General features: G+C 41.6%; 1 protein-coding gene across 4 annotated transcripts in view; it reads right to left on the reverse strand.

Moving 5' to 3' along the window:
- FNDC3B (fibronectin type III domain containing 3B) overlaps positions 1-27,205 on the reverse strand; it is a 340,056-nt gene that overhangs the window by 84,915 nt on the left and 227,936 nt on the right. For all 4 annotated transcript variants that reach the window (XM_041002960.1, XM_041002962.1, XM_041002959.1 and 1 more), the window contains 3 exons: positions 13,056-13,114; positions 5,230-5,381; positions 3,496-3,555 (listed from right to left, as the gene is read on the reverse strand). In XM_041002960.1, the coding sequence (XP_040858894.1) occupies positions 3,496-3,555; positions 5,230-5,381; positions 13,056-13,114 (271 nt within the window). The remainder of the gene's footprint in view (positions 1-3,495; positions 3,556-5,229; positions 5,382-13,055; positions 13,115-27,205) is intronic.

Here is a 27,205-nt window from a genome sequence, read left to right on the forward strand (position 1 = left end):
GCCATCCTCCAGTGCTTTCCCAGGCCACAAACAAGGAGCTGGATGGGAAGCGGAGCAGCTGGGACACGAACCAGTGCCCACATGGAATCCCAGCAGATGCAAGGCGAGGACTTTAGTCACTAGGCCACTGCACTGGGCCCAGGGGCCCAGAGGAAATATTTTTTAAAAGCCTCAAACATCCTAGGTTCTAATTTTCCATGTAGAATTTGGCTCAAATGGCATGACCGACACCAGAGACAGCCACAAGAAAGTGACCTGAAGCAATCTAAAGTGGACTTTTTATCAGTCTTGATAAAGTCCCAACAACAAGGTTATAGCAAGAAGGCCAGGGCTCCTCTTGCCTTGTAACAGACCAAACACCTGACCAGTCAATGAGACTATACCCAGGACTGGAGGACCTCACACAATTTGCTGGAAAGGAGAAGCATCACACAAAGGTACAGGGCAATGATTGCTAACGGATCCAGTCAGAGCAATAACACCCAGTGTCAGTGAAGGTCAGAGCAGAAAGCCGAGGGAGACTTCACTACATCATCTAAGAAAGGAATCTTCAGGCCCTGGCACATTAGCCTAGTGGGGAAAGTACCAGCATGAAATGTGCTGGGATCCCATGTGGGCACAGGTTCATACCCCAGCAGCTCCACTTCCCATCCAGCTCCCTGCTTCTGGCCTGGGAAAGCAGTCGAGGACAGCCCAGGCCCTTGGGACCCTGCACCTACATGGGAGACCTGGGGGAAGCTCCTGGCTCCTGGCTTCAGATCGGCTTGGCTCCGGCTTATTGCAGCCATTTGGGGAGTGAACCAAGTGGAAGGCAAATCTTTCTCTGTATCTCTCCTTCTCTCTGTAAATCGAACTTTCCAATAAAAATCAATAAATCTTAAAAAAAAGGAAAGGACTCTCCTGTTCTACTGGAGAGGGATCTCAGTGGAAACTTCTTAATCAAAATATGCAATAGTAGGAATTGGGAGGGAAAATGTAGTCTGTTTGGGGTTACAAAAGGAACTCTCTCAGTTTTCATCACTGGCTTTTACAGAATTCCACCGGGGTGTCACTCTCTACGTTGGCAAAGCACCAACAAATAAAAATGGCAATGAATCTAATAGTCACTTTGCAACTGTCCAGTAAGGAAATTCTTCTGTAGTTGTTATCATTGAAAGTTAGTAAAAACAAAACAAAATAGAAAACATTTCCACACAGCCTTGTGAGGGCCTTGTAGTGACTATTACATTTAAAGTGATATCTGAGGTATGTCATAAGCTTACACACAGCTGACATTCTTGCTAGCAAGACTTGGAGAATGCTAGTTCAACTGCATCATAAAAAGGGATTTTGCTCCTTTTAAAAGGTGCCAAGTATGATATATCTTTATCCCAATAAAGTGGTGAGTGACGTGGCCAAGTTACACACAGTTTAAAGAAATTGCGTCATGAGATCCTTTTTAGTTCCAGAGCATGGAAAAACAACACAAACATAACATTTATTCAACTCTCTGAAGGTCTGTCATAGGTTTGCACATATATTGCATTTTCTGTCCCATCATGTTCCTGGGGCTGGTACTCCTGTGATCGCCAAGGCAAGGCAACTCCACTGGCAGCCACACTCAGTAAGGAGCAGAGCCGGTCCCTCCAAGCTGCAAGCCATACCCTTCATGCACCATGCTGTCACATCAGAGCAACTCCAGGAAGGGGAAGCTAAATCTAAGCCAGAGTCAGCAAGGCTAAAACCTGGCTTCAAAAAGAAGAGACTAGAACGGCTATAACCAGGAGGAATAACCAGCTTATAATCCAACACGCTATGGATTGGACCGGTAGACATTTTCACTGAGAGAAAACTTCTTTTAAAAAAAAGTTAAAAGAATTACCAGGAGAGGGACAGTTTTCTATTTCTAGCAAGTAGAGAGCGAGACCAAAATATCTGGTGGCACATTAGGCTGTGTATGTGTGATATGACACATGGGTTAGGTTGCCTGCACAGGTTCCAAATGTGTCCAAAGAAAAGTCCAGATCCAAGGCTATGGGCAACTTGCATGATGATTCCTCATATAGAGTTACATTTTCATGTTTGTTATTCAATTACTCAGTTAAACTGTTTCTTTATCATTGAGAAGCTACTATTGTAGCTACTATTGTAGCTTCTCAAATTCTACAAATATTTTTATTTATTTCGATTATATAAAAAGTTCATTATGTTTGGAGTTAGGATGACTGACTCAAAAGCTCAAAGTTCTTATTTAAACAGGAAAGATTAAACAGGAAAAGCTTGTTGAAATCGAGTTCATCAAAACAATACAATCACCCAGCAGATGTGCACTTTATGAATGAATATGAAATACCATGTTCTTACATGCTGCCCTGATTTTAAGAACTCGAGTGGCTAATAAGACATCTTAACCTTAATTCATTCCTGTTTTCCTATCTTGCTGAGAAAATAGTGGTACAGAATCCCACCAATGGGAGGCTTCAAGACAGTGAATTTATGGCATAACCAGACCAGAAATCAGACTTCTTGAAAACAGATTCTTCTTGGGCTACTTTGGTTCCAATCCATCAAAAAGGAATGTGGAGTATATATTCATCTTTGAAAGCACATGCATACTTATGTCTGTAATTTTAAATCTAAAGAAAGAATAAGCTGTACATCTTAGTAGATAAAATTACATTTCCTAATAAATTTAAGTAAAACTACATGTTTTAAATATTCTGGACATAAACTTGCCTATTTACAAATGAATTGATGGATAAACTTTTAAGTAGAAAATTCACATGAGAGCTCTGGGACTACATATCCCAGTATCTGGGTTTACCCATGTCAGAGATAACTTGATGTTTGCTTTGCTTGCCTATTTCAAAATAGTGTTTACTGACCTTTAAGATCCAAAAGTCTTACTGGAACAATGAAAACTTGTATTTATGGCCTATAATAAATTGTTGATATATCCACAGTAAAAAAACTCATTTGTTTTATAGAAAATTACACTATACAGTTTAATACATGGTGGAAGACCATATGAATACATTTTTTTAAAAAAATAAATGATGCTTAAAATTCTGTCCAGAGTATCAACCACTTTTCTGCTCCCCAAAGCACATCTGTGTCCTGCTAATAACTCCGCTCCAAGTGAATGCCATAACCAGGAATATGATCCACTCATGTGACCTGGATTCTCCCATATGGGGCAGGCTTCCTTGGTGTCCTTGCTTCCTTAGAAAGAAATGTGAAAGAGAGTCACATGCAGAGAGACAGAAGGAGAGCCAGAAGGAGAGCCAGAAAGGGAGAAATCCCGCCTGCTGGTTCATTACCTAACTGCTCAGCAGCCATGAAACTCAATGAGTCTCGCTTCTCACTTGCTGCCTCCCTGGTACCCAGGAACAGAAAGCTAGAACCTGGAACAGAGGCTGAACTCAACTCCAGGTGCTCTGATGGCTGAGCCCACAGTGCCACATGCCTGATCCACGCCCACACCCAGGATGGCAAAGCTCTTGTGTTCCTACTCACCTCACATGGTAATCAGTTGCTGGTCTAAGATCTTTCAGGTTACACTCTAATTCTTCTCCACTGCAATGAAAACCTTTCATTAGTTCATGACATCAGTTGTCAAAATTAAACAAGTTCTGACTTGGGTCCATAATCATATCCTGACAAGAACTGAAGAAATATTATTGATCCCACTATTAAGCTAAAGTAAACTCTTGATTTGGTAATGGTATTATGATGCCGATGACAGCAATGACTAGAAAATCAGATCCCTTTTAACAACACCATTCTGGATTTGGAAAATGTCAAGGTTAATATTCATAAAATTCCAAAAGACCTCACATTTTTAAAAGCAACAACACACTAATAAATGAATAACACAAATAAGCTCACAAATAGAGACAGAAATACATAAATAACTGTTCCAGCTATCCAGTGAAGGAAGCTCCCAGACTCACCTGGCCCTCACTTCTTACAGCTGTGGGCTGCCTGGATGAAATTGTATTCTGTATCGCTCACAATCTGTTTACAAGAGTAAACAGATCTCACATTTAAAATGAGGCCATTTAGGGCCAGAACGATGGCTCAGCTGGTTAACGCTCAGCCATTAAGCACTGGCATCCCATATGGGCACCAGTTCATGTTCTGGCTGCTCATTTCCCATCCAGCATCCCCAAAGCCTAGAGATCCTGCCCCTATGAGGAAGAGCTGCAAGAGGCTCCCAGCTTTGGATCAGCTCAGCTCTGGCTTTTGAAGAGTGAGCCATCTGGGAGTGAACCAGTGGACGGAAGATCTTTCTCTCTCTCTGTCTTGCCTTTTCTCTACAAATCTGCCTTTCCAATATAAATAAATAAATAAATAAAATTTAAAAAAAAAACCATGACGCCATCTGCATGGTCATAAGTTTTGACTACACCTCAGAGGAGGAAACAATGAAAAATGAAGTGTGTTCAAGGGTGTGGAGCACGACTTAACTGCAAACAAATGACAGAAATATACAAAGAAAGTACTCCAAATTATAAAAGGTCAAAGAGAAATTCAATATCTGACCTTAGAGTGGATTTGGTCATGGAGGGGAAGAAAAATTCTAGAACATTTTGCAAAGTAACAAACATTATTTAGATCAAGAGACAAAATCTGACTATGGATGATGAATTAGACAAAAGTAATTATTAATGGACGTTTGTAGTTACAAGAAAATACTCTTGCCTTTGGGAAATATATTTCTAATAGAAAAAAATAAATATATATGAGAAATACCTAGGAGTTCATAAAGCAGCAAGAGCTGATCTTTTATTCTGTGTGTTAAACTTTCGACCAGTTAAGAAAGTTTTGGAATGAAATGTTTTAAAGTAAATAATTTTTTACAATTTGGAAAGCTACTACAGAGAATTAGATATAGGTTATATAGCTATACTGTAAAATTTGTAAAAACAGGACTATTAAATCTGTTGTGAGTATGCAAAAACTAGAAGTCAGTCAATTTTTTGCCATGGGACATTAGAATAAACTTTGTATTAATATAAAACTGACAAGATAATAACCAAATGATATATTTCATGAATGCCAAATAACTCTACTAATTTCTAATTGCTCCACACAAAAATCTTTTCTTAAAACTGTAAATGAACTACATACAGAAAAACTTTCAAGACAGAGAGAGGAAAACTTGTAATACCTTTGGTTCACATTTTCTCCAACAAATTAAATTCCACAGTTTGGTGGCAAATTACACCACATGGAAACATACACTACCTGTAAATTATCTTGTATTTTCCATCTCGTCCTTTGTCTGATAAGGCAACCTCATAACTGTAGGGGAAGGAAAGGCCACTGTGGGGGCCACAGGAAAGTCCAACTGGGGGAGCCCAGGACAACACAACCGCTCTCGCCTGAATGTTAGAAACCTAAGGAAGAAAAATGGGGGACACAGCATTATAAAACCCATCTCACATGGACCAGACATTGCTTGAAGTAACACTTCTGGTATTATTATTTATGTTGTATGTGCAAGTGAGGGGTGGAGAGGGAGAGAGACAAAGAGAGAGAGCGAGATACAAGCAAGCTTCAGTTCAAATCCCAGCTGCTCCACTCCATTTCAGCTCCCTGCAGATATGCTCACCAAATTCCTTGGTTGACTGGACCCTTATGGATGACACAAATGTAGTTATTCTTCTGCAGCATGGCCCAGTGCTGACCTTGACAGCCATTTGGGAAATGAACCAGCAAGTGGAAAACATGTCGTTATCTTTCCCTCTTTCTCAGTAAAGGAGTCTAAACTGGGCCTCCACATCGGTGCAAGAGCCCAAGCACCCAGCCCATCTTCCACTGCTTCCCCAGGCACATCAGCAAAGGGCTGGATTGGAAATGGAGTATCCAGGACCTGAAGCAACGCTCATATGAGATGTTGGCATCCCAGGTGGTGGCTTAACTTGCTGTACCACAATGCCGGCCCTGATTTACTTGACTTTTTTTTTTTTTAAATAAAATGATCGATAGATGGACTACTACATCATGTGGGAAGAATCTCAAAGTATTCTTCAAAACTGATATTTATAACCACATCCCTTGAAATCTGGCAGATTCCCAGAAAACTCCTGTGGTGGCAGTCTGGAATGAAGGATCAGGCTGATGTAGGGCAGAAATACACGTAGAAGTGATGTTCCACCTTCCCAGGCTCTGCTTAAGACTGCATCTGAACAGGCAGGTTTGGTCTGAAGCAGGCTTTCATGCCTTACTTGCATTATCCTACAGCACACCCAGGACTGCCTTGAGGACTGGGTCCCAGGAGCCCGTGTCCATAACCTGATCACCAACAGGTGCTGTGATGGCTTCCCTCCCTTTCTTGGCTCGGGTTTCCGTCTCTAACTGAGGCTTCCTGGTTCTTGTTTCCAAATAAATTATCTGCATTTACATCTTTGGTTCAGAGACTGTTTCTAGAGGAAACCAATATAAAATATAGCCTAATTTTTAAAAATACATCTAACACTAGAACTTTGGTGCTTTAATTTATTGCTATCAGTTTGGCTTGAATAATGTATAAAAAAAAAACCAAAGAAATACGACTTAACATCAATGTAAAAGCGTAACGCTTACCAAGTCTTAATAGCTATAGATTACGAGGCTACAGAGAGGGATATATCTACCCAGTTAACCTCTACTGTTTTTCTTCTTATAAGCACAATGACTGCCAAATGTCTTCTGAGGTGGCTTACTCATTCCATTTTTTTAGCAGGGATCTCTCTACCCCATTGATTTATGGTTTGTACAGATACAAACCATATGGTGATGGGGTTACCTAGTCACTCTGACTCCTACACATCCTTCAAGACCAGCAGAGCCTCATTCCCTTCTCTGTAGGATCTCTACTTTCTGCTCCAGGGAAGCCCGTGTCAGTGGCTACCCTTGCTGAGCTTGTTCATGGTCTTTGGTTCCTCCTCCACTGGGCTCCCGGTGGAAATCAAGGCCCCAGTCCCCCTTGACTGTGAGGGCTTGGCCAATGTTTGTTGAGTGAAAAACAGTCAAAGCAAACAAGACAGCCTGCACTCCTGATGTAGGCAACTAAGTGGATGGTAGTCACAAATTATTACAAAACCCAGCTTTATTTTCCCTGCTCTAGCCAAACAGCTCTTCCTTGCTGTCTCTTCCACTCATCAATCCGGTGCTGCTGGGACCAATGCTCAGGGCCATGCCCCCTCAGACCCTCACTCACCTTCTCACACGGAGTGATTTCCCTGGCTAACTTCCAAGACAGCATTACTGAGGTATTCCAACATATTTGCTGAAATTCTGCATTCATATAAATGGGTAATCCTGAGGGCATATCTCATTATTAAAAAAAGATTTTACTCTGAACAGCTTAAGTTATCAGGAAAATGGAGGCTGACCAGGCTGTGGGAAATGTTTGACTGAGGTGTTGGAATAGCTGTCTGCACAATCTCATTTGTAGTCATGGAACCTACAAAGGAGTGTGGGTTAGCATCCTGTTTCTCAACAGCTCAGGCACATCCCAGTCCTAGATCCCAATCAGGAACTGCCTTATTTCATCTACTTGAAAGGCAGCATTAAAGACAGCGGGAGAGTGAGATTAGTCTTTCATTCACTGACTCACTCCCCAAGCGCCTGCAATGGCTAGGGCTAGACCAGCTGGAATCCACACTTGAAGCCTCATCAGGCCTCCCACGTGGAGGCAGGGACCGAGCCTGGAGTTATCAGCTGCTGGGAAGCATCAGCAGGAAGCTGCACTGGAAGCAGAGCATCTGGGACTTGAAGCAGACACTCTCCTATGGGATGCCAGCACCCCAATCAGAAGTTCTATCCACTGCATCAAATGAACTATTATAAACTTGACTCCCTTCCGTTCTGTTGGACTAGGCTATTATGTACATGAAAAGATGTGTAACATCTGAAGCATCAGCTACAGTTCCGCTCACCTTTCCTCTGGATTCTGAGGTAGCCTGCAGATTAACTGGCCCCTGAAGGCAGGTATTTGTGGATAATATTCTCTGCCTATGCCTGCCCGTCAGGATGGCACTGTGAGAACTCTGCATCACGTTCACAGGATGGTGGCATCCTGCCACCTGCATTGGCCTCCAGAGCCCCTGATCCTGACTTGCATGACTCCTAGCCTCGGGCTGCTCTTTTTTAGGCAAAGTAATTCTGTGAAAAGTAGTGCTGGGTCTGCCTTAGCACTCGGAACTCACATCCGTTTCAAAGCCAATTCCAGGAAATAACCAAGTCCTTTTCAAGACAATGTCCAAGAGATGTGACTACTCAGCGTTTGTTGTACCTATTTACTGCAAGTGTCCCTGGTGGTGATACTGAGAAATTGGAAACTCCAGGGGTAGATGTAGCTTCAAAGTTAGTTCAGAGCAACTACACAGGAATGGGACTTTAGCACTTCAAATCCCTCTCTCTGGACTGGAACTTTCTCAACAGTAGAGATGGTGACGCTGAGTGTGGCATGGCTACTCCGATCATTGCAGTAACCATGAATCATTGCCACCTCTCCTCAAAATAGGTTTGCAAACCGTAAAACAGACTTCTTGATGTCGAATGATTCTATCGTAACTGGTAGTCAAACTCCATCACAATGATTTTTAAAAAAAGTCATTTTTCTACTTACAGAATTGCCAGGCCAGGCAGTTTGATAGTCCTGCACGAGGGTTAAAAGGGCCTACAGTGCAGGTTGATCGGGTAAGTTAGCCTAAGGATAATTTAAGTTAAACTGCTTTCAAAGTACTTAGGAAATCACTACCCACTAATAAATGATCTTGCTGATTAGACGTGTTTCTTGTCTCTGTATTTATATTAAATATACATTCCAACCTGAGTCCAGTTGTCAGTCAGATGGAAATGATAAACTCAGTCACAAAACACTTATCTTTAGTTCTCTTCCTCTGTGCCCCTTCTCTCCTGTCATGTCAGTAGTTTACTATTCTGAATAATTCTACATCAGAAGCGCCACTGAATTCTCAGTTATTAAACTGTTATTGTCATGTTCAAAAATACCTTTTTTATGTGGGTTGAAAGTTTCTAATGTGGAGGCCTGCTGACATGATGAAGGAACACATTAATGGAATACTGCCCAGCAATACTGGCTACACTGCTAAAACACTATCAGGACAAATAACACGGAGGAAAGAACACCAAAGAAAAAGGACACTCTGAGCATCGTATAGCCACGTGTCTTCGAGTCCTTCCAGGAAGAAACCTTGAAGCTCCTCCCAGACTGATTGCTGTGGATCTGTAATGTGGAAATGTTACTCTAATGTGCCTGGGTTGACTCACTTCTGGGACTGACTAATCAATTGTTCCTACAAGCACAACACTAGTGGATGGAAACATGGTGGGACCACAATTGCAGTCATCATTAGCTTATGTCCTAAAAAGAAACAGCCCACCACAGCGTGTGGGAGACCATAGTGGGCATCTCCTTGCAAACAGAGACCACATTAGGCTGCAGGTGGCTGGACATTTCCTCAGCTACTCAGGGTGACACCCAGCATGTTCCTCTGGGAGTACAGCAGCTGTACAGTGACGTGCCGAAAGCATCCACTTTAGTCCCAGGACAAACATCTGTTTTACTTACTTGTATTAAATATTTAATAAAATGGACTAAAATATTGGAACCCTTACATCTTAGGGGATCCCTGAAGAGTAAACAACTTGCTTAATTTAGGATGCCCAAAGTTCTACAATGCTGACTGGGATCCACAAGTCCTAAATACTGTGCAGCAAAATCTGATCATCAGCAAAATCTCAAAGAAAAATATACCCCTTTTGTTTCACAGCTGCTGCCAGATGTGGCTCCAAGAAAAAACACACACACAGTTCAGAATAGCAATTGTTTTCACAATTGTGGGCCTGACTCTGTGCAGCTCAGCTTCTTTCCCTAGAAGGCACCTGACACCTTCCTTCCTATGTCAGGGTACAGCACTGTTCGACAACAGTCTACGGAGGAGACAGGTGTAACACACTTTCAGCTGGTTCCACGTGGCACTTATTACCCTTTCACAGATGAGGAGACTTACCCTAGGTCACATAGGCAGTTCACAGTCATGCAAGGGTCTGACGCAGAGAGCCAGAGTGCAAAGCCTTGATGCCCTCTGCCAGATGCTGCCGATCGCCATCACCCAGCTGCCTGAGCAGCCTTTCTGGAAGGTTCTGTCTCATCCTCTGGTGCAGGCATCTCTTTGGCACCTGTCCCACCTGCCAGAAGCTAGCTAAGGCCACTCCAGTTGGCCACCTTCTTATTTAGCAAACATTTCTAAAGGTTTCATAGTGTGTCATAGACAGTGCTGGGCGCTGGGTGCGCAAAGACCAACAAATGTGGTCGGAAACAAGAACTGCAGAGAAAAGGGGTCATTGCAGTGGGAAGGGGAGATAACAGGGTAGACTGTCAACAGGCAGAGAAGGTTTGGGAGGAGACAGAGCGAGGAGGTCAGTAGAATAGTGGCTCCACCCCCCACATCCTAATCCCCGATCCCTTGAATACCCTGCTTTGTATGATTAAGCCAAGCAAGGGACTCTGCGATAGGGCCATGAATATGTACTATCCAGATGGGTGCAACGCCATCATAAGGGTGTTTTTGAGTGGAGAGTGAGGCAGGAAGGGAGGAAGATGGGAGCAGGGACTGCAGAGACATTGTGTCTAGTTCTTTCAATGGAAGGAGCCACTAACCAAGGAAGGCAGGCTGCCACTGGAAACCGGGAAAGTCATGGAGGATGATCCTCTCCCAGAGCTTCCAGGAAGGAGCAGAGCTCTGAGAATGCCTTGATTATGCTGGAAGAGATGCATCTGGGACCTTCCTATTTCTGAAGCTTATTCAATCAATCAGTATTATTGCCAGCCTTGCCATTTGCTAAAGAAGAAATACAAAACTAATTTGGGCAAAAACAGAAGGAACAAGTAAGCTAGTAAGTCACAAGAACATCACTGAGCTGGGGACTCACTTCTGCTGCTGTGCACTGGCCCAGGCCTAACTGGTGGATGGTGTCAATCACCACTGCACACTGAGGAGCTAACCATGTCCGTTCCCTATCAGCAGGTTCTCATCAGTGTGCTTAAAGGGTCGCCTGCAACAAGTCCAAGTCTCAGGGTTAAATATGAGCACTAGCACTGACTGAATGACAGATTGCTAATGACTCGAGAGTTCCTAATTACTTGAGATTTTGTTGTTTCTACACATCCCCCTGAAAGTGCTTCACTCTGTGTTTCTTGGTCCTAGAGAGCATCCCGCCTACTCAGCAGAATGACAACGCCAGCTACTTGCCAAGACCAAAGCAAACCCAACACTCACTACATCCATACCCATCTTTATAAACCAGGTTGACGTGAAAATGTTGCCTTTGGACACAATTTACAAACCAAAATCCATTTGAGAAATTTGGAGAAGGGCAATGGGGAAGGACAGGATCCAGGTAAACTGGCTTGACCCCGGAGAAGTTGCAACCTAGTGATACTTACCTGCAGGAACTCAATGGATCTGCCTCACAGCCCAGTGACTTCAATTAGTTAGTGTCCCAGAGTTGATCAGACTCAGAAATGAGTAAACAAGCTGTATGACTAATCTAACAAGCCCTTCCCTATCCCACCAATATCATCCATGCCTACAACTTAACTGCCACTCTCATGCATGGCTTTCCATAGCAGTTTCTGTTTCACCTTACTCTGACCTACCAAATGCATCTGACTATGTTTATGCTTCTGCATGCCTGAGCCATGAAGCAAACTCAACATGCACCAAGATATAAAAGGACATACACATTGTCCTATTCTGGAAGAACTACTGATTAGTCAGAAAGATAAAGAAACTGGGGAACAAAATACAGTGTACTAAATACACTAGCAGTGCTGAATAGAGCATAGTGGCTCTGGGAGTAGTACCAGTGGGGTTGAGTAATCACCATGAAGGGTATCCTCAGGGCACAGACAGCCGTCAGAATAAACATGGAGGTAACTTAAAGCCTAGTTATCCATGCCACAAGCTATCTAATAGCAAATAATGCTTTATGAAGCTATCTCCAGTATGGCTTTGCTACCTATCCCCTCTTTGCCAGGCCCAATGCCACCACCCTAATCCTGACTACCATAGCTTTTCAGTGCAACCACACCAGAAAGTTCCGCGTACTTCTCTCTTCCATGTGTCTGCCGACTGTTTGAGAAAATGCAGCTTTGATTGCCTCACTTCTTTGTAATACCCTCAATGGCAGTCTGCTCCTGACCAGGACAAAGTGCAGACTGCCCTCCCACCCACAACCAACCATCAAAACCTGCTCCCCTACAAGAGCCTTATTATGCCTGTCCTCCAACACATCTCATGTTTTTACATTTAGTCAAACTCCACTACGTATCCTGAGGCACATTTGGACTCTTCTCTTTAAAAGCTCCAGTATTTGAAACACATGAAGAATCGAGGGTTTCCAATTTAGCTAGAAAACATTGGCTCTCTAAGCTCAGCTGAAAGGCTGTATTAACATTCTGGATTTTTAAGATTTTTTTCACTTGAATTTCAAAGCACCTAGCAAAAATCAAACCTAAAACCTCACAGTATCATTGCTCCCACTGATTTTCTCCCTTACCAGTCCGGTTGATGTTTTGCTCTTATTTTTCTTAGCTAATATCTAAATGCCTTTTGGAAGTTTATCAAGACGTATATGTGAAATTACTGAGATTTTTCAAATTTATTACTACTTTTACATAGGGAGGATAAAATTTTACACAGGGAGAATAATTTTTTTTTCTTTTTAAAAGAAAAAAAACCCAGAAAAACAAAACAAACTAATAAACAGTTACCCCTGTTTTCCGGAGGGAGGAGTGCACCCTGGGCAGTTGGGATGAATATCTAGGTGCAGTCAGAATATGTAAATACAGGAGACACTGACGAGGCTGTATCTACACAGAAGCCTGCTGTTCTATATTTTCATGCTCCATTAACAACTAAACGCTCTTTCACAGTTTATAAATAATCTCCAACGGGAAGGTAGCTCTTTTGCTTACCTACTATGTGGTGAAAGAAAAGCACATTTGAAATACTTAACAAAGTGTCATTTGTGCCGAAAAATCCAAGAAGACATACCTGTGGTTTCTCTATTCCCGAAAGAATGTCTTGCACCCTTTTTACTTCCAACTCATACTCTGCATCGCAAAAAAGAGAAAAGGGAAAACAATACCGTTAGAAGGCAGCAAGGCTGTCATGTTCCTTCCCCACGGCTTTGAACCAGCACTAACATGATGTCTACTACCATCACAAATATGGTGATCAGGAGTAAGAGGCCTCTTTCCCAGTAGAGGTTATACAGCAGTTCTGTTAAACTTATCACTGTATGGTTTTAAATATTTGCAATTTTACTCGGATTAAGACCAGAGTTTCTTTTAATAATTAAACATGCCAAGCAGGGACACCAATGCAGCTGTAGGCTGAGGCAAAGAAGAAATAGGTAGGAGAGCAGTGGCCACACAATACAGAACAATCAGTCTACAGTTTTGAGTTCACTTTCGGTTTATGTGCAGTGAATGCACATGTTCTACATGGCATATTTAAGTAGAAGGGATGACATGACTTATTTAGATGCTGTGCAAATCATGCCTGTATTTAAAGGGAGGCCTGTGCAAAAACAGAGAGAGACCAGACATTTCACTGTGTAAAGGACAGAGTGGAGCTGATTGGGACTGATAATGAAGACTAAAAACCAGACTCACTTTGGCGGTGTGGGTGCTTAAAAATTAGTTGTGACAGACAACAGTGAGACAGTATGAAAAACCCAAGAATAATCCCAACTTTTGACTTGATCAGTTGTATGAGTGCGTCTTTTAGTAAGAGGAGGAAATGGACATGTTTGCTTGGGAGAATTGTAAGATTTATATTTGAAAAAGCAAAGTGTATGGAGTAGAGAGGTTAGGGCAGAAAGGATCTTAAACTGTCTTGATGGAGGAGCCTCTTCATTTTCACAAGGAGTCTGACAGGATCTAACTTTGAGTTTATGATAGATGTCATTTAACGCTTCACCAATTTATGAGCCATGTGCTATTTAGAAATACAGATTACCAAGTGTGATATGTTCCTATCCTCAAGATAGTTCAAGTTTGGTTGAAAGGGTGGGGGTGTGCAAGCACAAGTAACTACAATGTCATGTGATGGATGCCATGCTGACTACAGAGGGCATTCAAGGAGCAACCCAGATATGCAGTGGGTAAGCAGTCATCTGAAAGTCATGGCCAAGGTGGAGCTAGAGGTACCAGAGGGTCAGCAGATCCCACTCTTCTCAGAGCTGTCTGTTTTCATGGTTTGGATTTTATCTCCAAGTCACCACTTTAGAGAAAGGACAGTAACTCCTTTGTGCCAATCACTCTAGACCCTATGTCCTTATCAGTTATCAAAACCTAAAAACAGCTATTTGCCCCCTTACTCAGCCCTTTTGTGTTAGAACTTCCAAAGCAGGGGCAATATATTTCTGTGGTCAAATATCTTCAAGTTTTCTGGTCACATATAGGTACCTGTTGCATAGTCTAGCCTTTCAAATTGTTGTTATTTTGTTTTTATAACTTTTAAAATATGACAAACATCCTGGTCGGCAGACCATCCAAAAATAGGCTGCAGGGTTGCCCCTTGAGGATATGGATCACCACACACCTGCGTGTTCAGTACCATTTCTACATGGGATGACTGATGCCTAAACACATATTGACTAAGCACATGTTGACTTTACCAACAAAGTCTATGTTAAAAATAAAGAAAACTTCTAAACTTGAAAGGACCAACTTTTCATTTTTTTCCACTGCTTTCTGTTTACTAGAATAGGTTCACGTTTATTGTTGTGAGAAAAAAAAATAGCTGCCAACACCAGAATTCTAAAAAAACAACAAAGAACCTACATTCAAAGAAGTAAACATCGCTTGCTCTCTTATAATCCTCCCTGCGATACAGATCCACCCAATGGCCTGTATGCCTATTTGAAAAGTTGATATGCCTCCTACTTTCTGGAAGTCCCTGCTAGAAAACTACACATTTTATGGATGTTAAAATTTAATTGTCACAAAAAACATACGCAGATGCAATAAATAAAGTGGTACACTTGTTAACAACAATCTTTCTTGATCTCTAGCTATAAAGAGTTTGTAGAAATCTACAGTTTCAAACACCTAAGCAACCAGCTCACAGAGATAACGGTTTCTTTCTACCACGGAATGACCCATTTAGATTGTCTTAGAAGGGTTGGGACAAAGAAAGGAGGAAAGATTTGAAAAGATCTGAAAAGCAAGAATCTCAGCCCTAAGCACAGGTATGAGGGAGCAGTTTAAAAAGGATGCTTTGTTGCAGAGAAATTGGAGAGCCCTCCTTCCTTTTACACTCAGGTGACAGAAGCAATGTTTATGCTTGTGACAGAGAAGAGGCTAGATTAGAAGGAAGAAAAAAATAAGACCCATCCAAAACTGAAAAGAATGGGGTTAAGAGCTAAAATACACATGAAAGAACCTGGGATTAAAAACAACTTCCAAAGAGGGCAGAGCTTTCCTTGTCTGTCTGCCTTTAATTACAATCAAAAACTGCCATTTTCTGAGCACGTGTTCATGCTGGCCAGTGGAGTATCACCTTGCACATTTCCACAAGATCCCGTAAAAGTACACATGTATGCTCTACGGTTGGCAGCACGGATGCCTGTTGAGTACATCTTAGTTTTCATCCTCTGTGCAGGGCACATCACTTGCAAATATCTTTGTCGACTGAGAAATAAGGACCAGGAGTGGATGAGCAATGGACAACCACTAGCCTGCTGCGTCTGGTCGCCACCCTGCCATAACAGAAGCATGGCATCAAAGCCAGAAGACAATTCTGCCTGTCTTTCAAGGTTTTAATTGTAAATAGGTAGAAAGAAGAGAAGAGGTACCTTTGTTCAATGCATCTCCACTGAGGTTGCCACAAGAGGAAAAATATGAGTAAATTCCAGGCACACAATTTGTACAAACAAAAGTGCAAATAAAGTCTATATGATTGAACTAAAGTGATAGCTGCTCACCACATACAAAATATATTGTCAAAGAAAAGTTAATAGTTTGATGCAAAAATTTAAAAATTTAAAGTTCCTCTAACTAAATATCTCAATTAACTAAGTCCTTGGCCTGTTTCTCCATAAGCACAATTTAAGCATGCCTCAAGGTAGTTCATGAAGGATCGCTCTAAAAACCAGCTTTTGGAGTCCAACTGTATGAAAAGTGACTACTGAGATCCAGCTTTTCACATGTTGATGTTTCTGACTCTGTCTCTCCCTCTCTCTCTCTTACACACACATACCCCACACACAGTATGAGGAGAAAAAGAATAGTTAATCCCTTCATACAAATAACAAACAAAAAGGAATTATTCTGGTGACTCATCTTTCAGTTATATACTCTGATATCAAGTTCAAAAGAAGATTTGTTTCTGTGTCTCTCCTTCTGGAATCTAACATGTGCCAAGGGGACAGGGGACTGTGTGCTAGGGGCAAGCATTTGGCACAGGATGAAGTTACCATTTGGGATGCACAAACCCCATACTGGAACACGTGCTCCAGGTTCCAGCCTCATTCTTGGTTGCAGCCTCATGCATACACCCGAGGCAGCAGAGGATGGCTCAAGTCCTTGGGTTCCTGAGTTTTGGCCTAGTGGCATCAGCCTGGCCCAGCCCCAGCTGTAGAGGACATTTATCTATGTTTTTCTGTATTTCAGAAATGAATGATTAAACATCTATGAAAAGAGTGACTGTGCCAAGAGGCAGAAATTCAAGGTTTCTGTGGCAGGGTAAGCTTCTCCTTCCTCATTCTAGTGGATGCCTTATTTTCTCTCAATGAGTTCATGGGCCAAGCTCATGAGCCAGCTTTGTAACTCCTCTTGCCCACGAGACAGCTGCCAGGAGGTAATACAACACCACCATTTTCCACCTGCTTGAATTTTGGTGGTGAGTATGGATAGGCAGATGGGCAGGTACATGGAAAGCCCCCCCACCTGCTGCGTTCTTAGTACCCATGAGGCTTTGCATCCAGGGGGAGAAGCAATGAGCACAGTGCCCCTGCAGAGCAGGGGTATTTCAGTTTGCAGGCATGGGCACATTCAGGGTTGGAAAATTTCTCACAAAGGAGTGAAGCTGGGAGCCTGGTTTTCAAGCCTGCCACCAGTGAGCTGAGGGCCAGCTCTTTTGGAAACAACGGAAGCGGAAGGGGGTTCAGCTCAGAGGCTCAAGCATTTTCGTGCTCCTAAAAGCAATTCTCTGAAGAAAATAAAGCAATTTTAGCAGAGGCGAGGTTAAAATAAAAATATACAAGAAAGCAAATACAGTTTTTAGAAAAAGAAAAACCCAAAACCACACACATAGAAGGAAGATGTGTCATGTGAAATTTAAACTTTCCATAAATAATGGTTTTCATGTTTGTTCCAAAAAGAAATCTAAGTTCAGACTGTTTGAATAACTGCAAGGCCTAAACTAATTAAAATATCTCCCTCTATAAACACAATTTACTTCTTTGGTTTGTCTCACATTTTTTCCTTCTTAGAAAAGAACTACAGTGACACACTTATTTAGCTGCTAGCTATAGAATGCACTTTGGGTTCTAACAGCCCCTTCATTCCAGTGGGATGACATCAGCGCTACTCCTCTCCCAACCACTGTCTACTTCTCATCCACAGGCTCATTTGCACATATGTCCATAACAAAATAGGCTCTTTCAGACTTGCCCAAAGCTGAGACAGCTACTCTCTTTAACAAGCCATGTATTCTTAAACTAGGAGCATGGAAAATATGCTCCGTCTGATTATGGCCATTTTGGGGATAAACGACTTGAAGTTGACAGCAAACAGCGAACAGAAATAAACACTTGCAGATGAAAAAGAGACACACGTGACTCCTTCACAGCTCTAACAAGCTAGAGACAACCGGCAGCTCCTCCAGTCAAGGCGCATGAATAAAAATGAAGGGAAAAACACCCTGAATGCTTGCTAAATGCTTTTCCACCTAGAGAAAAAAAAAGAATGTGCTGGTGTTTTTTTCCATTGTTTAAAATGTTACATAAGCTGACAAAAAGAACAACTGATAAGAGCATACAAAAATAGCATTAACGACCTGACAATATCAACTTAGGGATGATGAGGCACTGGTTTGCAATCTAAATATTAAAGATGTTTCCAATCACAAATTGATAAATAAACTGACATGGAGGACAAAGCCACTAATCCTAAAGATACATATTCCAGAAATACCTTGAATATCAATCATCCTGATGAGATGATGAAAAGCAAAGCTAAAACACCTCACTAGCCATTCAGCTAGCTTAGTCTTTATCTGAGATCCTGAAAGGTAGCCAAGGGAATACAAGACTCCCACCACCAAGAAAGAAAGCAGCAAGCAAGTGACCCTATGTTGTTCAAAGTTGCCTTCCAGTCAAGGAAAATATTTTCAAGAGTAGCCTGCACTCCAAACAGATTCTTAAACTTTAGAGAAAGGAGAAAAAAATTCATTTCACAGGTGGAGTGCCCAGCTGGGTAAAAGGGATGGCCAGAGAATTTGAGTGGGACAAGAGGGGATTAATTTCCTCCGAGCTTTTGTTGCTATTTCTGGAATTCAGCAGAAACCATGAGTTTCTTTCCTGGCCCAAGGTTTGAGCAAAAAATCAAACCGGGAACATTCCACAGTCACCCACCATAGACGAACGGGCTGCTACACCTTAGGGGCCAAGAGAAAAGGCGACCCAACAGAGAGGTATGGTTTTTACAGAAAAAAGGGGAAATGGAGAGCATCCAATGCTCTTGTTGAGTCACTTCTATTCAAGTTTGGACTCGACCACCTTTTCTGATGTCAACTACACTGGGTTCTACCTGAAACACTAGGAGATTCTATACTCATTTCTGCCAAATTCCAAGAAAAATCCCTTGTTTACTTCACAAGGCAAAAATTGCACGTGTGAGTGTGTATTTGCAAAAGTAGCTAGCATTTTCCAGAACATCAAATTAAACATAAATGAAAACTTCACAACAAGATAATGTATTAGGTAGATATGCTCTCTTGGCAATCTGAACTCCAACATCAGTCCATCCAACTTCTTCTTTCAGCATGACTGAACGCATCAGTGGCTTGATGGGCCCTAACCCGTGCCAATTACAGTTTTTGTATTCTGGGAGAAGTCTTGCTACCATGATGGGTAGCAAGAGCTTACACTCTCTAGGTGCGCAATGGCAAAGCAGTTGCTTAAACACAGGACAGTACAACTTACAAGGTAATTAAAATGTATACAGTACTTTCTGCATTGGCATCTTTAAACATTTCCAGAAAACGTTTATTCATTAAGATTTAGAATGCTCCATGGAAAATTTTTTTCAAGTGACAAACAAATCCAGAGAGGACAATTACATTTGAACAAGAATTTTCATATTTATGCTCACCTGTACAGCACGCTTTATACAGTTTCTGTGTCCACATTTTGTTAATTATGTCTCACATGACTAAACTTTCTGTGCGTCAGACAAGACATTTAGCCTATGGCCAGAGGACCCCAGGGAAGATTACTGGCTGGCACAGAAATCAGATTCAGCAAAAGCTTGCCAGTGTTCCATAACCCCCTCGAGTTTCAGCAAATGGAAAAATTATTATCATCCAATATACCCCCCAGGGAGTCAGCAGAGTTTACAAATGTGGGAACATATTCAAATGCCTATAGTACCAAACAATGTCAATGAGTAAGGCAGGAAAAGGGAAGAAGGGCAAGGATTGAGAAACTAAAAAGGTCTCCACCCTGCTTCAAGGGGGAAGCTGGAGTGTATCAGTGAATTACTCAGGGTGCTTCACATGGCCAAGGTTGACAGACAACCCCCTTTGCCCAGAGTATGGAAATGTAAAGTTCACAGCAAACTGTCCGTGTTTTAAAATATTCTTGATCCAGGCTGACACTATGGTGCAGCAGTTTCTGACACCACCTATGACACTGGCATCCCATAATCAGAGCACCAGTTTGAGTCCTGGCTGCTCCATTTCTGATCCATCTGCCTGCTACTATATCTGAGAAGGCAACGGGATATGGTCCAAGCACTTGGGTCCTTGACACCCATGTGGAAAAATGCAGATGGAGTTCTGGCCCCTACCTTCACCTTGGTCTAGTCCTGGCAACTGCAGCTATTTTGGGGAGTGAATCTGCAGATAGAAGATCTCTCTCTCAAACACTCTTGATCTCTAGCAAAGCTGGAGTAGTCTTACGAAGATTGTTGTGCATTGAATGTGTCCTCTGAAATTTTGTATGGTAAAACTCTATGTCCTAACGCCATGTATTAGAGGGCAGTGATCCGATGGAAGTCAGCAAGATCAGCTGAAGTCATGAGGCTCAATGTATCATGAAGATTATTGTCCATGTTAAAGTCCAAAGAGAGCTTTTGTGAGTCCTTTATGAAGACACTACAAGAGTGTTACTAACAAACCAGGAAGCTGGTGATCATCTGACACTGAATCAGCTTACACTTTGATCTTGGCCTTCCCATTCTCCAGAACTGTTGAGAAGCAATGCCTGCTGCTCAAGCCACTTGGTCCATGGTACTTTGTTATGGCAGTCCCAGTTCAGAAAAACATGCCCATGACCTTCACCTGGATTCACCAATTCTATCAATGCACAAGCATACACCACACTTTTTCAGAACTGTTTGGAAGAAAGTTGTTGGCTTCATGATACTTCGTGCCAAGAAGAGATCAACATGTCTTCCTAAAAGTAAGAACCTTCTCCTAACAGGATTGAGAATGAACAGAGGTGGTAACTTTTTTTTTCTGTTAAGGGCCATTTGAATATTTAAAGTGTTATTTGCTGACCATATAGAATTATCAACTTAAAAAGTAGCCTGCTGTAGGTCTGTGGTTGCCTTGGTAAGGCCAGATCTAATCACTTCACAGCCCTTCTATGAGGCTGCATCAATTGTCAGGTTTCAGTGCTTCCTTTTCATCTAAAACAGAAATTAAACTTTTCGTCATTATAAAGCTGATACTGGCAGGGTCCAACCCAGTTTTCTTATAAAATACACTACTATCTGTATAATTTTACTATTTCCTCATAATTAATTCCTCAAAATGCCAAATATTTTTACCAATGCCAAATAAATTATATGAATGTACTTGCCACTCTGAAATGCAGTACCCAACATGTGGCATCACCCGGCGGGAGGAGGCTGAGTGTTACACCTTGGATAAGATGTTACACATTGCATCTGTCGCCATTACAATACTTTCCCTTCCAAGCCATTTTGCTGGAATGTACTGTAAGGATAGAGTTACAGGATGGTGTTTTTGCTATCATCCCTTCTATATGTTAATTTACTCTCTCCCACATTTTAAACTACCCATGAACTTGTGTTTTTTTTTTTAAATTTAATGTTTTGGGGTCCTCATTGTCGTACAGCTGGTAATGCCACCACCTATGAAGACAACGTCTCAGATGGGTGCTGGCTACGGACCTGGCTGTTCCACTTTCAATCCACTTCCCTGCTAATCTGCCTGGGAAAGTAGAGAAACACAGCCTAACTGCTTGGGCTCCACATCCACATGGGAAGCCTAGATGAAGTTCCTGGTCCCTGACTTCTATCTGGTCCAGCCCCAGCCGCGTGGCCATTTGGCTAGTGAAACAGCAGGTGGAAGCTGTTTCTCTGTGTCTCTCTTTCATTCTCTCTGCAACCTTGCCTTTCAAACAAACAAAATAAATGTTTAAAAACTAACAGTGAAAAAACTCATTATCTTAAAATATTAATTTTAAAATTACTAATCATTCAGATGTAAAATTTGTCTTAAATGGAGCCAACAGGAAGTTCTTCAAATTGCTTTCTGAACCCCTTGGTCCTATTATGTAGTCTGATTTATGGCTACATAATCAAGCAGTTAACAAAACGCAAAATGTCACTAGACAGAACTTGAGAGATTTTAGAAGCATAAGAAAAAATTTACCTGCACATTCTGGATTTATCCAAATAACACCCCTCTTACCCAAAGATTGTCCTTATTTAAGTGTGACTGGAAAGAGAAAACTGCTGAAACATTCTGGTTTCTTTTTATTTTGGAAAATAAAATCTGAAATAAGCAAAACACCCTCTGCTTGGTGTTTGGAAATATACAGTGATGAAGTTGAATACCAGAAACTCGAATCTGAACTGTAATAATCTTCTAAGTAGAAAAACACAGGACATATTTGACTCTGCTGGGATTGCAGAAATTTAGCTTTTGTCTGGTTGTGTTTTGTCTCTTGTTCTTCCTAATCAACAGTTCTCCTTTAAAAAACTCGATAATCAGAACAGATAGCACCATCTGACTCAGTCCAGAGAGGGAAAGAGGCGGTTCTAATTGAACTAACATGAGAAACGTGTATGTGGAGGATCTGTGCCAAGCTGTTCACCCAAGTGGGACCACTCTTAAAGATCCCAAGTTGTCTCCAAGATTTTTTCGTTCATTTTTAATCTCCAAAACATTTATGATAAAGCAGATGTCTAAAGTGCAGGATCACTGTGAAAGAACTCCCTATTTTCCAGATACCTACTAAATACCTAACTTACACGTATTGCTCTGTCTAGTTCTAAATCTTTTATACAACTAAAAGATTTTTAGTTTTGAGGCTTAAGTGATCCACTCAGATAAATCCCTGCTGTCCAACGGTGCTGCCCTTGGCATTCAAGATGTGGCCCCTGTAGGTCTTAACAATCTCATACATTACCACCACCATCCCTATCACACTGTCACCCTCTCTTTCAAAAGGGAGCCAACATTCCACTAAAAAGGTGAGGGACGATGTCTGAGACCTGAGGAATTACACTGCCATTCCAGGTCAGCTCTGCCAGCAGGAGCACCATGACCTGGCCATGTTCCAATGTGTAGATATAAGAAGCTGTATGTACTATCTGGCCTCCCGAACTCACCAGGCCACAGGTATACAGTGAGCAACACCCCTTTATTGGGTCATGGACCCAAATGGGAAAGAATCAGAAACATACCAGAGAAAAACACAAAATTGCAGAAGATAAAACTAAAAGAAATGGAGGAAATGACCCCTAAAATGCATGGGGTGGGCTGGGCGGTGAGAAGTCAGAAAAAGGACTGAGTTAACAGATGAAAAAGATCCAAACACAGTTGTCAGAAGTTATACAAAGTTGACAAATTCTCTTCTAGGAATTGATTGAAATAATTTTCCTGAGATGATAACAGTAACATTTCTATCACAAAACATCATCATCTAAAAGGCTAATTGATGACAGACACATCTTTAAGTTAACAAAGGGTGGGAAGGGCAGTACAGTATGCTCCAGCATCTCTCTCCCACCTCCTGTTGTAGCTGACTCAACTGTGCCATCCTGACTGTTAAGTGAACAGTTCTTCCACAAAGTACTGCCTTTACCACCCAGGTCTATGGTGGCCCATGAGACTCCTCTAACATCCTGGCTCTCTCTTAATATTTAAATGCACATCACAAGGCAGGCCAATTTCCCACTCACAGCACACCCTCCTACGCCTGCAGAGAAGGCAGGCTCCATGGGTAATCACACCTGTGCTGGGTATTGCTGATTCCCTGGTACCCAGCTCCATGCCCTCACAGAAAGATTTAGTCAACATGGGACAGAACTGCTGCTCACAAATATACTTATTTTGCTTTTATTCTCTGAACACCTAGAAACAACTCCGTAGTAGCCATCATAGTAGAAAGTTCTAGAAGCATGTTGGCAAGGCATGCTATTTACATTAAATAACATAAGATAAACTGTATCACAAATTTGTAGATCTACATTTTTGGTATGGGAAACTAATATAAACATGCCATGTAAGTGTAGAGAGAGTTCTAAATTTGGTGGGGATTACATGTGTTTCTTCAGCCAAGGCAAACAGTCTGCCTGGCACAAAAACTAAGCTGCCATCACATTTTCTATGGTGATGAAAATCCAAGATGTCACTAATGAGGACACTGAGAGCTCCCGGCCTCACTCTGGCGTGCTGTAACAACTGGGAGTAACACTGAAAGCCACAATGCGCTAATCTCACTGCAGAGAAATCAAGTTGGAATGCGCAGGTTGACCTCAGAGGCTGAAACATTTCGGTTTGATGAGCCTAATTGTTTTCTAGTTTTCCTGTTCCACAACAGTTTCTGTTCTGTGCATGAATTGTACTACCATAAGAACCATGAGATGACCCAATTATGCCACTTCAGAAATTAATGATTGAGCCAAATAAGAAAGTCTGACCCACCAAAGTCAGTCTTCTTTTTGCACTCTTAATGCAACTTAATGTAACTTTCCTGACTACCTTATCTTTCTGCCTTAGAATATGTGACCACCCCACATTCCCTTCTTTTCTTATTCAATAGTGTGTTAACTGTAATACTGCTGTATTAATAAAACCTTAGCATTTTCCAAGTAGGGATCTCATTCCTTGCACTGCTTTTTGTAGCACACACACAGAGCCAGCTTCATTCTGCACAGAAGTCACACTTGCTTTTTTCTGGAAGGGCAGTCAGTAACCTTTAACCAACTCAGCCAAAAACTACAGAGCTTATAGTAAAAGCTACCAGGTGAAGCTTTCACATTTCTGGAGTATGCAGCTATTTAAAAATTTTTTTTAGTAAAAGATCTATTAAGATTTCTTAAATCCTGTTCAAACTAAATAATACAACTCTTCCAAATCCTACCATAAATTTCTAAATAAACTCCTCCCATAGCAATTTCAACTAAGAACTGAACAAAAAGATGACAGACCTTTAAATGGTAGGTGCACAATTCTTTTTACTGCACATTCACTTAAATGAAAACAGAAGAATCTTATGTTTAAGACTGTAAAGAAGGGCTAAGCACAGTAGCCTAGCAGATTAAGTCCTCGCCTTGCATGCACTGGAATCCCATATGTGCCAGTTCTAAATCTGACAGTCCTTGCTGCCCATCCAGCTCCCTGCTTGTGGACTGGGAAAACAGTAGAGGACGGCCCAAGGCCTTGGGACCCTGTACCAGCGTGAGAAACCAGAAGAAAGTTCCTGGTTCCTGGCTTTGGATTGGCTCAGCACTGGCTATTGTGGCCACTTGGGGAGTGAATCAGTGGATGGAAGGTCTTAATCTTTGTCTTTCCTCCTCTCTGCATATCTGACTTTACAATGGAAAAAAAAATAAATCTTTACAAAAATTTTAAAGAAAAAAAGATGTGACTAAAAAAACGGGAGCCCACTCCGGATAAATTTTATTCAAACATTGTGAATACCCAGATAGTTCAAAACAATTTTTGCCACAGTACATCATCTGCATGAGGAAAGTCTATGACCACTGGACTGTTCTCCCAGCCCCTCATCCCCCACGCCTGGCTCTTCAGCTGAACCCTCAGTACCTCAAAATTTATCTATAAGTGGAGATTGGGTCTTTAAAATGGTAACAAAATCTACATGAGACCACCATGATGGATCTAGTAGGGCATTTGGACCCAGACATACACAGAAGGCAGGACAGAGAGAAGATGGTCAAATGCAAGCTAAGAAGAGATGCTGAGAACAGATCCTGTCCCAATGGCTGAGAACCAGCCCTGCTAGTACCTTGATGTCACACCTCAAGCTTTCACAACTGGGTAAAAAGTAAGCTTCCATTCTTTAAGATGTCCGGTTTATGGTTGTTTGCTATGGCAACTCTAGCAAACTAACATATACATATGCAAATACACAAATGGTCAGACTTCAAACTCATGGAGAATGCAGTTTTAAAAAACCTTATTGTGGTACAAAAACTTTGGTGGGAAATCTATGCACAAAAGTTGTCTCCAAAAATATTGGAAGACGTCTATCATCCAAAAACTCTTCATGGGGCTGGCACAGTGGCATTGCACCAGCAGCCCATATGGACACTGGTTTGTGTCCTGGATGCTTCACTTTGGATTTAGCTCCCTGTTTATGATTTGGGAAGGCCCTGGAGAGCCCAAGTCCCTGGACCCCCCACAGCCATGTGGGAGATTTAGAAGTTTCTGGCTCCTGACTTCCGGTTTTGGATCAAACCAACTTTCTGCCCTTGCAGCCATTTGGGGAACAAAGCAGTGGACAGAAGCTCTCTCTCTCATCTTTCCTTTTAGCTCTCTGTACATCTGCCTTTCAAAAAAAAAAAAAAACAAAACAAAACAGATCTTCCCCCAAAAAATATTCACAAATTTCAACATATTCTTGCACCAAAATAATGTATTTTTGGCTTCTATTTTCCCATAAATTTTGTGAAATACCTGAATATTAAATAACCTTATAACTATTTGCTAGTCAAAGATTTAACAAATCAGAGATTTTATGAATCTAGCCAAGATCACACAGGCACACATTAAAAAAAACAAGTAAAAAAAAAAGAAAGAAAAACCCCGGATCTCTGGTTCTCAGTGAAATTCGATTTCTCCTTGGGGTCCATTAAACCTCCTCTTTTTCTGCTATCCCATGTCAGGCGGAAACAAGCTAAAGCTAAGGAGAAGAATTTCACCTAAGATAAACAAATCCATCATCTTAAAAGGATTGTGAGACAACTTGACTCAGTACAGAATCTTTATTCTGGAAGTTAAAATGTTTCTACAAATACTTCCTTAAGAGGGCACATTCAATTGCATAAGGTCAATTTGAAAGTCCCAAAGAGGCTCCTGAGGTTAATTTCAAAAGCTGGTCAAGAAAGGACCATGTCCTATGATGATCCTACAGGCTAATGCACTGGGAGCAATAGTCCCCCTTTCTTCCCTTCCACCCCCATGGCTGGAAATACAGTATCTGCGATGTTTTGAGGCTAGAACACTGAGTATCATACAGTAATTGCTTCCAAAAACACATGTTAGAATATTTTTGCAGCTGACTGTGGCTTTAGAGAAGCAGTACAAACTGGTTCCAAAAGAACAGAGACTACGTTGGACTGTACATGACAGCTGTTTGCTGTGTTGCACCACCTGAAATATCTGTGTGTTGTTTTCGTCCCATCCAGCAAGTACAGAGTGTATCCAGACTCCTTAGCTTCTTTATGGCTCCAGCTGTCTAGATATTCAGACACTTGGTATTTGCGGAAGACTCGAGCAATGTTTTTCTGAAGACTTTTCAGTACGGATAAAGAAGTGTTGAACTGTACAGCAGACATGTATTTCATTCTCAAATAAGTAGTAGTAACTATTCGGGTTTTGTCTTGGTAAAGTTTTTTGGTAAATATTCATTTTTTTTTGAAAGGTAGATTTATAGAGAGAAGAAAATACAGAGAGAAAGACCTTCTGTCTGA

The sequence above is a fragment of the Ochotona curzoniae genome, unplaced genomic scaffold (genome assembly GCF_017591425.1).
Source record: "Ochotona curzoniae isolate NIBS_2020 unplaced genomic scaffold, NIBS_Ocur_1.0 scaffold_2587, whole genome shotgun sequence".
NCBI lineage: Eukaryota > Metazoa > Chordata > Mammalia > Lagomorpha > Ochotonidae > Ochotona > Ochotona curzoniae.